The sequence below is a fragment of the Staurois parvus genome, unplaced genomic scaffold (genome assembly GCF_062004578.1).
Source record: "Staurois parvus isolate SC_StPar_1 unplaced genomic scaffold, SC_StPar_1.0 ptg000303l, whole genome shotgun sequence".
NCBI classification, from domain to species: domain Eukaryota; kingdom Metazoa; phylum Chordata; class Amphibia; order Anura; family Ranidae; genus Staurois; species Staurois parvus.
This window is the reverse complement of record NW_028318099.1, coordinates 4,654,560-4,666,822: the sequence shown is the minus strand read 5'-3', so window position 1 is coordinate 4,666,822 and position 12,263 is coordinate 4,654,560. Positions and strand designations below refer to the sequence as shown.

General features: G+C 40.7%; 1 protein-coding gene and 1 long non-coding RNA gene across 4 annotated transcripts in view; one reads left to right on the top strand and one right to left on the bottom strand.

The window, feature by feature from the left end:
- Positions 1 to 12,263, top strand: part of SLC16A9 (solute carrier family 16 member 9) — a 110,046-nt gene that overhangs the window by 66,407 nt on the left and 31,376 nt on the right. For all 3 annotated transcript variants that reach the window (XM_089683162.1, XM_089683163.1, XM_089683161.1), the window contains exons 2-3: positions 8,845 to 8,902; positions 11,783 to 11,999. In XM_089683162.1, coding sequence (XP_089539288.1) covers positions 11,807 to 11,999 — 193 coding nt within the window. In that variant the 5' untranslated portion in view covers positions 8,845 to 8,902; positions 11,783 to 11,806. The remainder of the gene's footprint in view (positions 1 to 8,844; positions 8,903 to 11,782; positions 12,000 to 12,263) is intronic.
- LOC149457736 (uncharacterized) overlaps positions 1 to 12,263 on the bottom strand; it is a 77,703-nt gene that overhangs the window by 35,846 nt on the left and 29,594 nt on the right. The window lies entirely within an intron of this gene.

Below are 12,263 nucleotides of genomic sequence, written 5' to 3'. Positions count from 1 at the left end.
GGTACTAGCAAGGTGTACCTAATAAAGTGGCCGGTGAGTGTATATACTCAGGTTGCCCCAGATACCCTCAACATCATTTTGATTGAAGGACTTATTTATTCTAGCTATTAGATTCAATTTTACGCTCATACATGCGTGTTTATGCAAGTTTACACACGTACGTGCTTACATCATGCGCATAAGCTCCTCTCTGAACGCAGCTTCAGTGCATTTTTTATTCCTCTAAAAGCTGCTCTTACAATACTGATGTGAATGCCTGATGTGCGTAGCCACATAGGCTAACATAGATCTGCGTTTAGGGGCAAAAAAATATGCAGTTTGTCTCTATGTAATGCTACCCCCGCAGGGGCTGCTTACTAATGCTTGTCCCCAATGTTTACCCTGACCTCGCAAGCATATTTCAACGTTATGAAATAATGCAAAAGACACAATTTATTTTTTTTTATAACAGTCAAAATGTTCCTTCATTGAAGGAAATGGCACGATTCATAGACATCGGGATAAACGAAAACAAGTATTGGCAGTGAACTAGGCATCTAATACAGTGCATCACAAAAGCAAACACCCACATAGGTCACAACGTGTAGTTGAGAGGGAATCACAGCCATGGCCATACCCATACCAGGAGGGATCGCCAGAGGGAGGGACTCTCTTATTGGGCCAGCCACGACTGCCATACCCTGTTGAATTTTTGTGGACAGTTCCTATTAATGTATGTCAATTTGTACATAGGAAGGACATCATTGACAGCTTTCTCCCAGGAATCAATGGAGAGGGGCGAGGATGCATTCCATTTATTATTATTATTATTATACAGGATTTATATAGCGCCAACAGTTTGCCCAGCACTTTACAATATAACAGGAGACAATACAGCAACAATACAGTTCAATACAAGAGGAATAGGAGGGCCCTGCTCCTTGGAGCTTACAATCTAGGATTTAAGTGTAATTACTTTCTTGGCGTAGTGTAGTAGGTAAGAGATTAGCAATTTGGTATACTGAAGCCTTTGCTCATCATCCTGGATGCCAAGCAATGCCAAGGCTGGCCAGACTGGTAAGGTCAACTGCAGTCTTAGATTGATGAGCTCAAACACCACTGCCTGGAATAATCCCATCTGCCATGTGAGTGCCCTCAGTAGTCAACTGAGAAGGTACAGGAAACTGTACGCTAGCTGTATGTCGTAATTGGAAGAATCTAAAGTACATCCACCTAGGGATCCTAAACTTGCTCAGGAAGTCTCTAAAGGGAGAGGAGGGATCCCGAGGCAAAGATGTCTTTCAGAGTTTTAATACCGAATTGGGCCCAGAGTTGAGGGTCGGGCAGCAGAGAGACACGATTCTTTAGCAACACCTCTATATCATCCTTGTTTAAAAGAGTCGGCCACAGAATGAAGGTTTAGGTGGTACAGTACATCCCCAGTTGATGCATAAAAGGAAAACATTGACAAAATGGAAATAGCCAAATAGCAACGGTTAACGCTTATTTCCTTTTTTCCAGTGCAGTGATTACAGTGGGAATGCTGTGTGCATCTCTAAAAAGTAAAGAACCATATCGCAGAAATGTACCATTTGTCACACAACTATAGAACTACTTTTGTTTAGCAATGGTCCCTGTTGTTTTCAACATTTTTAATTTTCTGCATTTATGTCACGATTTTGCACCTTGTACTAACTGTGCAAAACAAAACAAAGCAAGACATTACAAATACGCTCTATATGCTAAAAATGTGCTGGGTTGACTGCCAAGTAGAACAGGACAGAAGTTCATACTGGCTGCTGGAAAAACCTGAAATGAGACAGCAGCTGATTCCAAAAACATTTGCTAGAAAACTTGCAGCTGCAGATGTAGTGGCTGCAATACACCCATGTCACACCCATGTCATTGCCTTTCCCCGTGATACATCAGTAATACTCTCCTTTGCTGTGACTGTTTTCTTTCTCTCTCACATTTTTGACCGATGTCTGCATTATGTGAGAATTTGTTTAAACATTTGTCCAATCCACCACACTTGCATAGGCTGTCTAATTTTTTCCCCTGGTCAATAGAAGCTGCTGGACATGTGATAAATGACATCTTGTGAAAAATCACGATCTTAGTCCCTCCACACAACAGTGCACATTACTACAATAATCCTGCTCACTTATATATCAACTTGTAGAAAGTTTAAGATCTGGTTTACACTGGAACTGACTTTCAAATTGTGCGACTTCATTTGAAGTCAAACAATTTCAAAGTCGCATGGCAGTGCGACTTCAGGTGCAACTTGGAAGACATATGTGTGACTTCATCTACAGATGCTTATGCAAGTCGCACCTGAAATCGTAAAAAGTAGTGCAGGAACTACTTTCAAAATTGGCGCGACTCTGATGGAGTCAGAGTCGCACTGATTTGAACAGTTCAATTTCAGACAATAGGGTGCAATCTGAAACTGTCAAATCGCATGGCAAGTCATACTGGTGTGAACCAGGGCTAAAAGTAATAAAGGACACCTGCTGTCCCCCCCACTCTGACTGACTAGTTAGGAAACCGTGTATCTAGCTCCTGATGCACATTTACACATTTCCTATACTTTAAATTTAATAAGTTGATAAAAAGAAATTTGGACCAGTTGTCTTCTAGTCTTGTTTAAATATACAGGGGAGTCACCAAAGTAGCTGTTTGAAATCTCTTATGAACACTTGCCTGCAGATCTATGTTGCCCTCAAACCCTATATTACATCATCACTGGTACCACAGTAAGTCTGTTGGAATCTATGGGTTTTGGGATTCTGTAACCAGGGTTCTCTTGATTATAGCTGTGTTTTTTTGAGTGGCTATGCGTCATAAGGCACTGGTCAAGATCCTGTTTGGGGGTAAAAATGTAAGAACTCGTGAAGCTGAGTAATTCTACTGGACTGTTGTAGTGAAAAGATAGCAGAAACATTTTGGACTCGTTAGACAAATATGAACAGAAATTTGGTTCTCAACATTAATGAGTTGACTTTAGCTTACAGTTTTAGTTATTTCTCTTCAAGCATCAATTTTGGAGATGCAGATAACACGAATACTGACTATGATTAAGACAGGAAGAAAACTTCAAAAAAGTATCTATAACCAAGTTACTGGCAGGTGGTCTATTCACTTATAGTTCTTGTAGAAAAGATTTCAGGAGAGTCATCTGTCATGGAACCGAATCCAGACCGCACTTGGGTATTTCCGTTATACTCTCACTTCCCTGTCTGAACACAGATTCCCGGACACCACCCTGACCATACAGGAAATAAGACTGGACCAGACTCTTCTTAAGACAGGAAGTCAACTCCTTTATTTTTACACAAACACAAGATATATACACAGGGCGGAGAAACACAACCAGGAACAGGAAACACATCATCAGCCCACCCCATCAGTGGGAAGGGCTACAGGAAACACTCCCTACCCAACCAAGACACAGAACAACAGGATACAGCACATGGCAGAGAACAATGGACAACCACCTGGCAGTGAACAATGGACAACCACATGGCAGAGAACAATGGACAACCACATGGTAGTGAACAAAGGACAATCCCCACACCAATACACAATACTAAGACATTCCCACCCTGTACCCCTTAACAGGCACAGGGTAGGTTAAACATAAGAATTTGGGAAGATGATAAAGGGGTCCTCCCACCCCCAAAAGTCACTCCCATCACAGCATCAATACTCCAACTAATCACATCATGCAGAATGGAGTTCCTCAACATTTAGTAAAGCTGATAATCACTGGCAATTGGATTACTAGGATGCCTTCCCACCTCCCCATTCTTATACTGTCAAAGCACCAATTACATCCCTACACTTTGACTGCCTCTCTAAGAACTTTCACATTTTTACCTCATTACATTTTAAGAGATCAAAATCTAGCTCAGGGCTGGGACCAGACCAAATTGGAGCTTACTGATGAGAGGTGGCAACTCCAGGGCCTAGATTGACCAGGCGAACGTGTGTATACATCCTCGACTTTTAATGCCCAGTTATGCAAAATCTAAGGCAGCAGTTAGCACTTCTAGCTTTTGCTTAGGAGATTGGAAAACAAAAAGAAACCCATTTTCAAGTGGGCTCTAAAGCCCCAGGAGCTGACATCTGTCATCATTAGGCTCCATTGGCTCTCATGGAATTTGACAGTGTCTCCAGATTAATGTTGAAAAAAATGAATGATAGTTACCTTTCCTTGTCCTGAAAAACATTTTCAGCACCATGGAGAGCTATTTATCCATTGATTGGTCTATAGCAGCCTTTCTCAACCTTTTCAACATGGAGGAACCCTTGAACTAATTTTCTGGTCTTGAGAAATCCCTGCTAAAAGTTACTATATCTACAACTCATGATACACTAGTGTGAGGGTTAGTGGGAAGAATGTTCTTCACACTTGTGGTGTCACTGGGAAGAATTACCCCCTTTCAGATAGCTAAAAAGTTCAATGGTGTCAGTGGGAACTCAACTGAGGCAGGCATTGCTCATTGCTCAAAGAACCCTTAACAACCTCTGGAGGAACCCTCAGGGTCTATGGAACACTGGTTGATGAACCCTAGTCTATAGGCTAAATCTGGCACTTCACTGACACTGTATAAGTGAGGTTTGACAACTGTTCCCCAGTAACTGCATTCATCTAGTACATATTCATCCTACTGTAATTAGGGTAAATATGACTGTGGAATTCAGGGTGAATCCCACTGAATCTCACTTGGGGTAATTATTATTAATTCTAAAACCAAATCACATAGAGGAGAGTATGCTGTTTGTTTTGATCATTATTTTCTGGGTGAATTGCCCAGCGAAGCAGTTATAATTACCCCTAAGAAGCAGATTATGATGAGCATGGACCTTTCTGGGAATACTACTGAAATACTTTTGCCATTAAGTGGGACACCACAGAAGCAGGCTACTTAATATGTTTGTTCTTTAGAAAGTGTTGCCACATTTGTGGTTGAATTATTTTTGGTTGTGAAACAAAATTCTTTAGCTTTAATACAATAAAGGTGCAGTTTACAAGTGGTTGCTTTGCTGACTCTCGTTTTTGCAGACTCTGGTTCCCTGGCTGTTACGCTAACCCTCAGGCTTCAGTACTTTGAGTCTCTAACATACATAAGGACATCTGACCTTTCTCTGAATTTCATAATCTGTCAGTGAAGTATTAAATCCTGTATAGCCAAGCAACTAGAATTTCAGAAGGATGTGAGCAATAGCAGCACCTGTATTTCTATCAGGCAAGATTAACCTAAACTGAACTTTGGGCACTACCCCCTTCACTTATCGTTGGCATAGTTTAAAATAGAAAAAACAGCTAAAAGCTCAAATTACTATAAATATGTAGTCACAAAATGTGCTAGGTCCCCAGGCTTTTATGTTCATTGCTGCAGAGCAGGAGGGCCCATCGTTAGGTGCCCATGTCACTGTCTAGGTGATGTGACCCGTTCTACAGTGGAGAGACACTGTCATGTTATGAAGAGGCTACCAGTCAGCATGGGTGCAAACTGCAGCACTGGAAACGCCAATCCTCAGTCCCAGAAGCAGCGTTGGCGAAGGTCATGGATGGCAGAGTTAGGTAAGTGCAAAAAAAGTTTTACATGACTATTTTTTAAGAACTGCTGAAAGGGTGAGGGAAAGGGATTTGAGGAGAACCTTGGGTTTTAAAGTGCTGTTCTTGATCCAAAATATATTTCTTTTAAAATGTGGCCCATGGTGCAGATATCCTGTGTACGTTCATTCATAACAAATTCTAACATTCAATTCACCTAGATAAAAGCAGTAAATATTTTCCTGTTCTTACTGTGAGAGTAAATGGAGTGCAATTATCATGCTACAAAACATAGGTGATTGGCAGTAAATTATTCTTTTCTTCTTGGTTGGAGTAGAGCTCTGGCAAGTGCACTGCACCACAGCTACCAAATACAGCTGTCGTTTTGTTTTAACTTGGCATACATGGTTTAAAGTGTAAGTTCACATTTACCAAAAAGCACACTGTGCTGTCCCATAGCAGCATAGTGTGCTAAGCCTACCTTTCAGCCAGGGCTCCTGTTCTGTTTAAAGAATGTAGTCCAAAACCACATTTAAATGGAGCCTTCTTAACATCCTTTCCAGCCTGTGATGGCTCATTCCCAAGTTTTTTAGGGATGGTACAGCCTTTGGGACTAGCACCCCCTAGTGCCACAGGAGGGAGCATTGCCGCGTTCTTCTGGACGCATATGTGCAGTGTGTACTTTCTCCTGTTGCAGCTGCTGAGCTCATCATCACTGGCAGGAGAGAGAACATACAGCGCATGCATGGCACTAGGAGGTGCTGGGTCCAATGGCTGCTCTGTCCCTACAGTAACTCAGGACAGGGCCACCACAGGCTGGAGAAATCTCCACAGGCTGGAGATTTTAATGTGGCCTCTTTTAAATGTGGTTTTGCACTACATTCTGTAAACCGAAATGGAGCCCTAGCTGGAAGGAAGAATTAGGACAGTATATTTATATACCCACAAGGGACAGCATAGTGGGCTCTTTGGTAAAGATGAACTTACACTTTAACAGTTGACACAAGGCTTCACTCCCAGCTTGGGCTTTGGTGAACCAGGGATGAGGCTGTGTGTGTCTGTGTTGGTTGCGGGGGCATATGGGAGCATGGATCCTTTGTTTTTGAAATTCTTATCCTTTCTTTTTGGGATTACCCATTTTGTGCCCACAGCCAGAGCTGGATTTAAAAGGGGGAAAGGGGCAATTGACCCGGGCCCCCCTGCCAGAGGGGGCTGCAGACTTCCTTTATTAAAAAAAGATGAAATCTTTTTTCCTTTGAGACTTCATCAGTGTGTTCATTGAGGAAATTGCCCAGTTTGCAGCCTTTGCCAACTTCCAGTCGTGTCTCACTCCATCTCAACAGGCAGGTTTATTACATGATGATGGGCTTGCTGATACCTTTCCAGGTGTTATTGTAGCTCTTAGAATATATTTGAGCATGATAATTACTAGCTGTTCAGGAGAAAGGTCATCCAGCATATTGGCACCAATAAAGAATTATCTGAGAACCATGATGACCCATGAAAGACTAGGTACTCTGTGCCTTGCTTGATTCCCCCATCAACACAGTCAGTGTTGATGTAGAAATGCCTATTGTGTTTTGCCGGCAGGGAGGAGGGGGGCATGGGGAGCCTTCCGGGCAAACATAACAAAATGATTACTGCTAGCAGTTATAGCCGCTGGCAGTAATCGCATGTAAAAAAAACCCGACAAGCTTGTTTGCCCGTAAGTCAATCGATTGACCAGCTTGCCCATAGACGGCATGCTGAACTGGCTGGGATTCGATCCATCTATGGCCAGCTTAAGATAAAGATTTTGCAAATGCTAAGTCCATGAAGAAAGACCTTTTCGTAAATAGTGTATTGTGATGCATAACTGTGATGTATGACTTACCAGTTTCAGTCACCTGTGCAATCTGTATTCTTACAGTCATAAAACTTGAGAAAAAAAAATCAGACAAGTGTTTTTTTCCGAACCTAACCTTTTTTTAGAACAAATGTAGTTTATCATTAATTTCAGTTCACTTTTTTATTGGTCATATAATTTAATTTCCAAGTTGTGGGACCTCCCCCTGAACTTGAAGTGCCCTGGTCCCAGAGACATCCCTAGGGTAGGTGTCACGCGGTGCTGTAACACTTGGTGACACCCCCTCTGATGATCCCCGCAGAATGGATCAGATCTGCGGATTGAGCATAATGGATCTGATTCCATTTCTTTACAACTTACCTTTTCTTGGAGCGGGTCCGGCGCCACACCGTATAGGTTGCATGCCAACGAGGACCGTGGGCATGCTTTACAACTTACCTTTTTGTGGAGTGGGTCCAGTGTCACCCCATTCGGTCGGTGTCACCCGGTGCAGACCGCACCCCCCGCACCTGCCTCAGGATGCCACTGCCTGGTCCCCCCAAATTCTAAATCCAGCACTGCCCACAGCCATGATCCAGAACATGTGGGCAAGCATGGCATGCAATTCTGCATAGGAAAAGAGAGAGGGAATAAATAGGGCCCCCCGTTTTGTTATGGGACTGTAGCAGGGAAATAAGGTTTCAAGTCCCCCCACTGTATAAATACAGTGGGGGAACATTCTAGAAGGTCAGAAGGGTTTTTAGTCCCCCCACTGGTGTGAGGAGGAGAAAAAACTGTTAAAGTTTCAAGTTCCCCCATGATATACTAATATAATGGAGAAGCTTCTAGAAAAAAGGAGTTTTAAGCCCCCCACTACACCTGTGAAGTTTTAAGCCCCCCCCCAGGGTATATTATATAATGGGGAAGATTCTAGAATTGGGAGTTTTTAGCCCCCCACTACACCTGGACAATCCTGGAAGAAAAAAGTGACCAATAGGCAGAAGAATTGGAGATAGGAGAGGGCTATAAAAGGGGGGTCCGTTAATGGAAAAAATCAGAAATCTGGGAGGCATCTCTGTGGTGCTCCCTCCCACCTGCCCCTTTTCGTCATGGCCAATTATTATTGGTAAGTATCATATTTAATGATGGTAAAATACATAAGTATGTAAATTGAAAAAAGTTGTATGGTTAATGAGTATGGTTGATAAGTGTTGTGTTAATAAGTACAGCTTGAGTCGTAGTGACTAAGCTGGAGTTTTTGAGTAAGATTAATTTAAGTAAAAATGTTTTACAATTATTAGTAAGCTAATATGTAAAAATAAAGTGTTATTATAAAGAATGATTTTTAAACCAATAATAAAACTGCCGTGGCCAAGTTAGCACCAAAACAAAAAGAGTTGTGGTCTTTAATGTATAGAATATAGAATATTGCCTACAGTCCCATAGTTCTCACTGCCTTCTCCTCTTTTGACAGATCTAAATGATGATCTCTGAAAATATTCAGAATACCAAAGACATCCAAATCAGTATCTGTAAGTGACAGCTTCATATTTGTCCTTAAAATATGGAAGTTTTGAGATATCATATTTGGAAATATATTAAATATCAAAAAGTCTGATTTATAAAACAACGTTTTTTTGAGCGAGTGTTTAAAAGGCAAATCATAGCAGAAAGTACTGTTATTTGGTACCATATATTCTCTCTTTGTAGATTTCATTGAAGGACATCCGATTTACCTAATTAACATTTCATTTCCTGTAGGTGGTCATGTTTTTTGTTGGAAAGTTACTTTATAGTATTTTTTTTATTGTTAATGGAAGAATGTAGTGAAATGAAAAGGTTATAAATGTGTAGGTGAAAGGAAGTAAATGTTTTCTTTATCTAGTACTAGAGTTGCTAGCTGTGCTAGGCCAATGTTTATCAGCTTGATTACACTGAGTACATCTTCAGGGCCAGTGCTCCCAGTATGAGTCACATTATGTCAAGTAACCCCTTAATGTGTGTACATGTTTTGCCTGTACTGATAATTATTTTTAATGGAAAGGGAATGGAATTGACCAATTCTGTTGCCCTCCTGAAAATAATAGTTGCTTTGCTGCCATGATAATCCAATGGCCTTATTAATATCTTGAGTCATTCAGCTTGAACATTCATTATGTTAGTGAGCTCAGAGTTAAGTCCCCTCATCTCCCCCAGGAGATACGCAGGGTCATCCTCTATATTGTTTCTTGTACAGGTTTCTTTTAAAGCATATCCAAATCTAATAAAAAGTGTAAAATATTTAAGTTTACCAGATCTGAGGCTGCATTCATTTTCATTTTCCAGTCTAAAAACATTTTCAGCAGAAAATACCTTCAGACAATACCTGCTGATCTTGTCAGGAATGCAGTGTCCTTGTCATGTTCTGTAAGCTGAAAAGAAACCTTCTTATTTTTTCTTGTGAGAGCTACTAACCCTATCAATCCACCATCCAATGGAGACATGTTAGAATTGAAGTCCAGCTTGCCTCCGTCAATAGATGCCATAAAAAATAGTAAAGGCACAAAGAGGTAAAAGTCTGTTATTCACTAGATTGCCAAATAAAAATAAAAAGGGCTGGAAAAAAAAAACAGCCATCAAATCTAAGTAATGGTAAACTGCAATATATTACATTTTTGGTTTTAGGTTTATATACACATTTTATTTATTTATTTTTATTCCCATGTAATTTATTTTATTAATCCCGTATAATTTAATGTTGTTATATTTCAATGTTACAATTTAATATCACGTTGAAGTGAATTTAGGAAATACCCCTAAACATGTCAGTGTACCACCTGGGATACCCTTACCACAAGGTAAGGGAATTATTAGGCAGTACACTGATTTACCAAAGTCCTAGCTGCCTAAAATAGCTCATACTGAAATATTCTGAAATACTCACCTTCAATCTGGAGCTCTCCGCTACAGTACTTGATTTTCTCCTCAAGATACACTCAGTCTGCTGGGTTGAAAAAAGCCCAGCAAGACTGAACCAGGAAGATTAAGGACGTACTGTGAATGTGGGATGTCATAAGCCTGTCCCCTGTGGGGCATCAACACAGAACCCTTCATTTGCAGTGTAGTGATGTAGTGATGCACACTCTGCATCATCAAGGACCACTCGCCATTAGAGACATTTGAGAAAGAAGGGGGAAAGGAGAAGGAGGAACCAGTACACTACATAACCTGCATGAAGATTCCTAGAAAAGGTAAGTTTATAAAAAAAAACATACCTCGGGGCTACCAGAGACCAGGGGGCTGAACCGGGAAATTAAAAAAAAAAAATGTGCTAGAATACAGTTACTAAATAATGCATTCAAATGTTATTTATATGCATTTGTGATATACAGTCACCGGACACTTTATTAGGTACACCTGTTCAATTGCTTGGTAACACAAATTGCTAATCAGCCAATCGCGTGCACCAACTCAATGTATTTAGACATCTAGTCGTGGTGAAGTTGACTTGCTGAAGTTCAAACTGAGCATCAGATTGGGGAAGAAAGGGGATTTACGTGACTTTGAATGTGGCATGACTGTTGGTGCTAGACGGGCTGGTCTGAGTATCTAAAAAGCTGCTGATCTACTGGGATTTTCACACACAACCATCTCTAGGGTTTACAAAGAATGTTCTGAAAAAGAAAAAATATCCAGTGAGCGTCAGTTGTGTGGATGGAAATGCCTTGTTGATGTCAGAGGAGAATGGGCAGACTGGTTCGGGATGATAGAAAAGCAACAGTAACTCATGTCAATATGAACCAAAATCTCAAAGGAATGTTTCCAAAACCTTGTTAAATCTATGCCATGAATAATTAAGGCAGTTCTGAAGGGAAACGTGGGTCCAACCCGGTACTAGCAAGGTGTACCTAATAATGTGGCCAGTGAGTGTATATTCTTTCTTTTGCACCTCTCTAATTTTGGTTTGACTTTGTTACAAAAAGCTTGCGTTCCTTGACATTGGGGATTAGCATCACCCACTGTACACCTGTCCAGCGAGAGTGACCGAAATTACTGGGAAATAGCTGGTTGCAAGAAGTTAGACCCACATTTAAGAAATTCAAGCACTGAGTGACAAAGTGAAACTAGTATCAGAGGAACACACAGGGGAGATGTTTCTGGGTAACATAGAAAAGAACTGTAGCCCCTTAGACCGGACATTTACAATTAAAGGTTGAAAGTGGCTGACGGATCGCTTTAACGTTTAAAAGCTGTGTGTCTTAAGCAAGCTTAAATGTCAAATGTCCATGCTTGACTGAATTATACTATTAATATTACCAGTACTATTGTTTCACATATAAATGGTACTGAAGCCTAAACTTTACTTTTCTTGTAGTGTATATATATATATATATATATATATCCATGTGATTTTTTTTTTCTTGTTATCACAGAATTTTAGACTGCCAGCCTTCATAATGTATCAGAAGCCACCAGATGGAGGATGGGGCTGGATCATTGTTGCTGCATCCTTCTTTATTCAGTTCCTGTGCTATGGTTCTCCATTAGCTGTCGGTGTCTTGTACGTGGAATGGTTAGATGTCTTTGATGAAGGAAAAGGGAAGACTGCATGGGTTGGGTCACTTGCGGCTGGAGTGGGACTGCTTGCAAGTAAGTTGTTTAGTTATTTCTGAAACTGCTTGAATTTACTAGTGATGCATACAGCCAAAGCTATCTTCGAGCTTATCCATGGAGAAAGCTATAGTACAATAGATATTTCTGTGTGTCATGTATGTCAGTCTTTGTAGGCCATTGCGTGTATCAGAAAAGGAAAGGTTGGGTGAAACAGGCTGCAGAGGTACCTCAATATTTTGTATCATATACAATTCTTATTTGAAAATGAGATCAAAGAAGAGCCTAATTTGTTTTGCACAT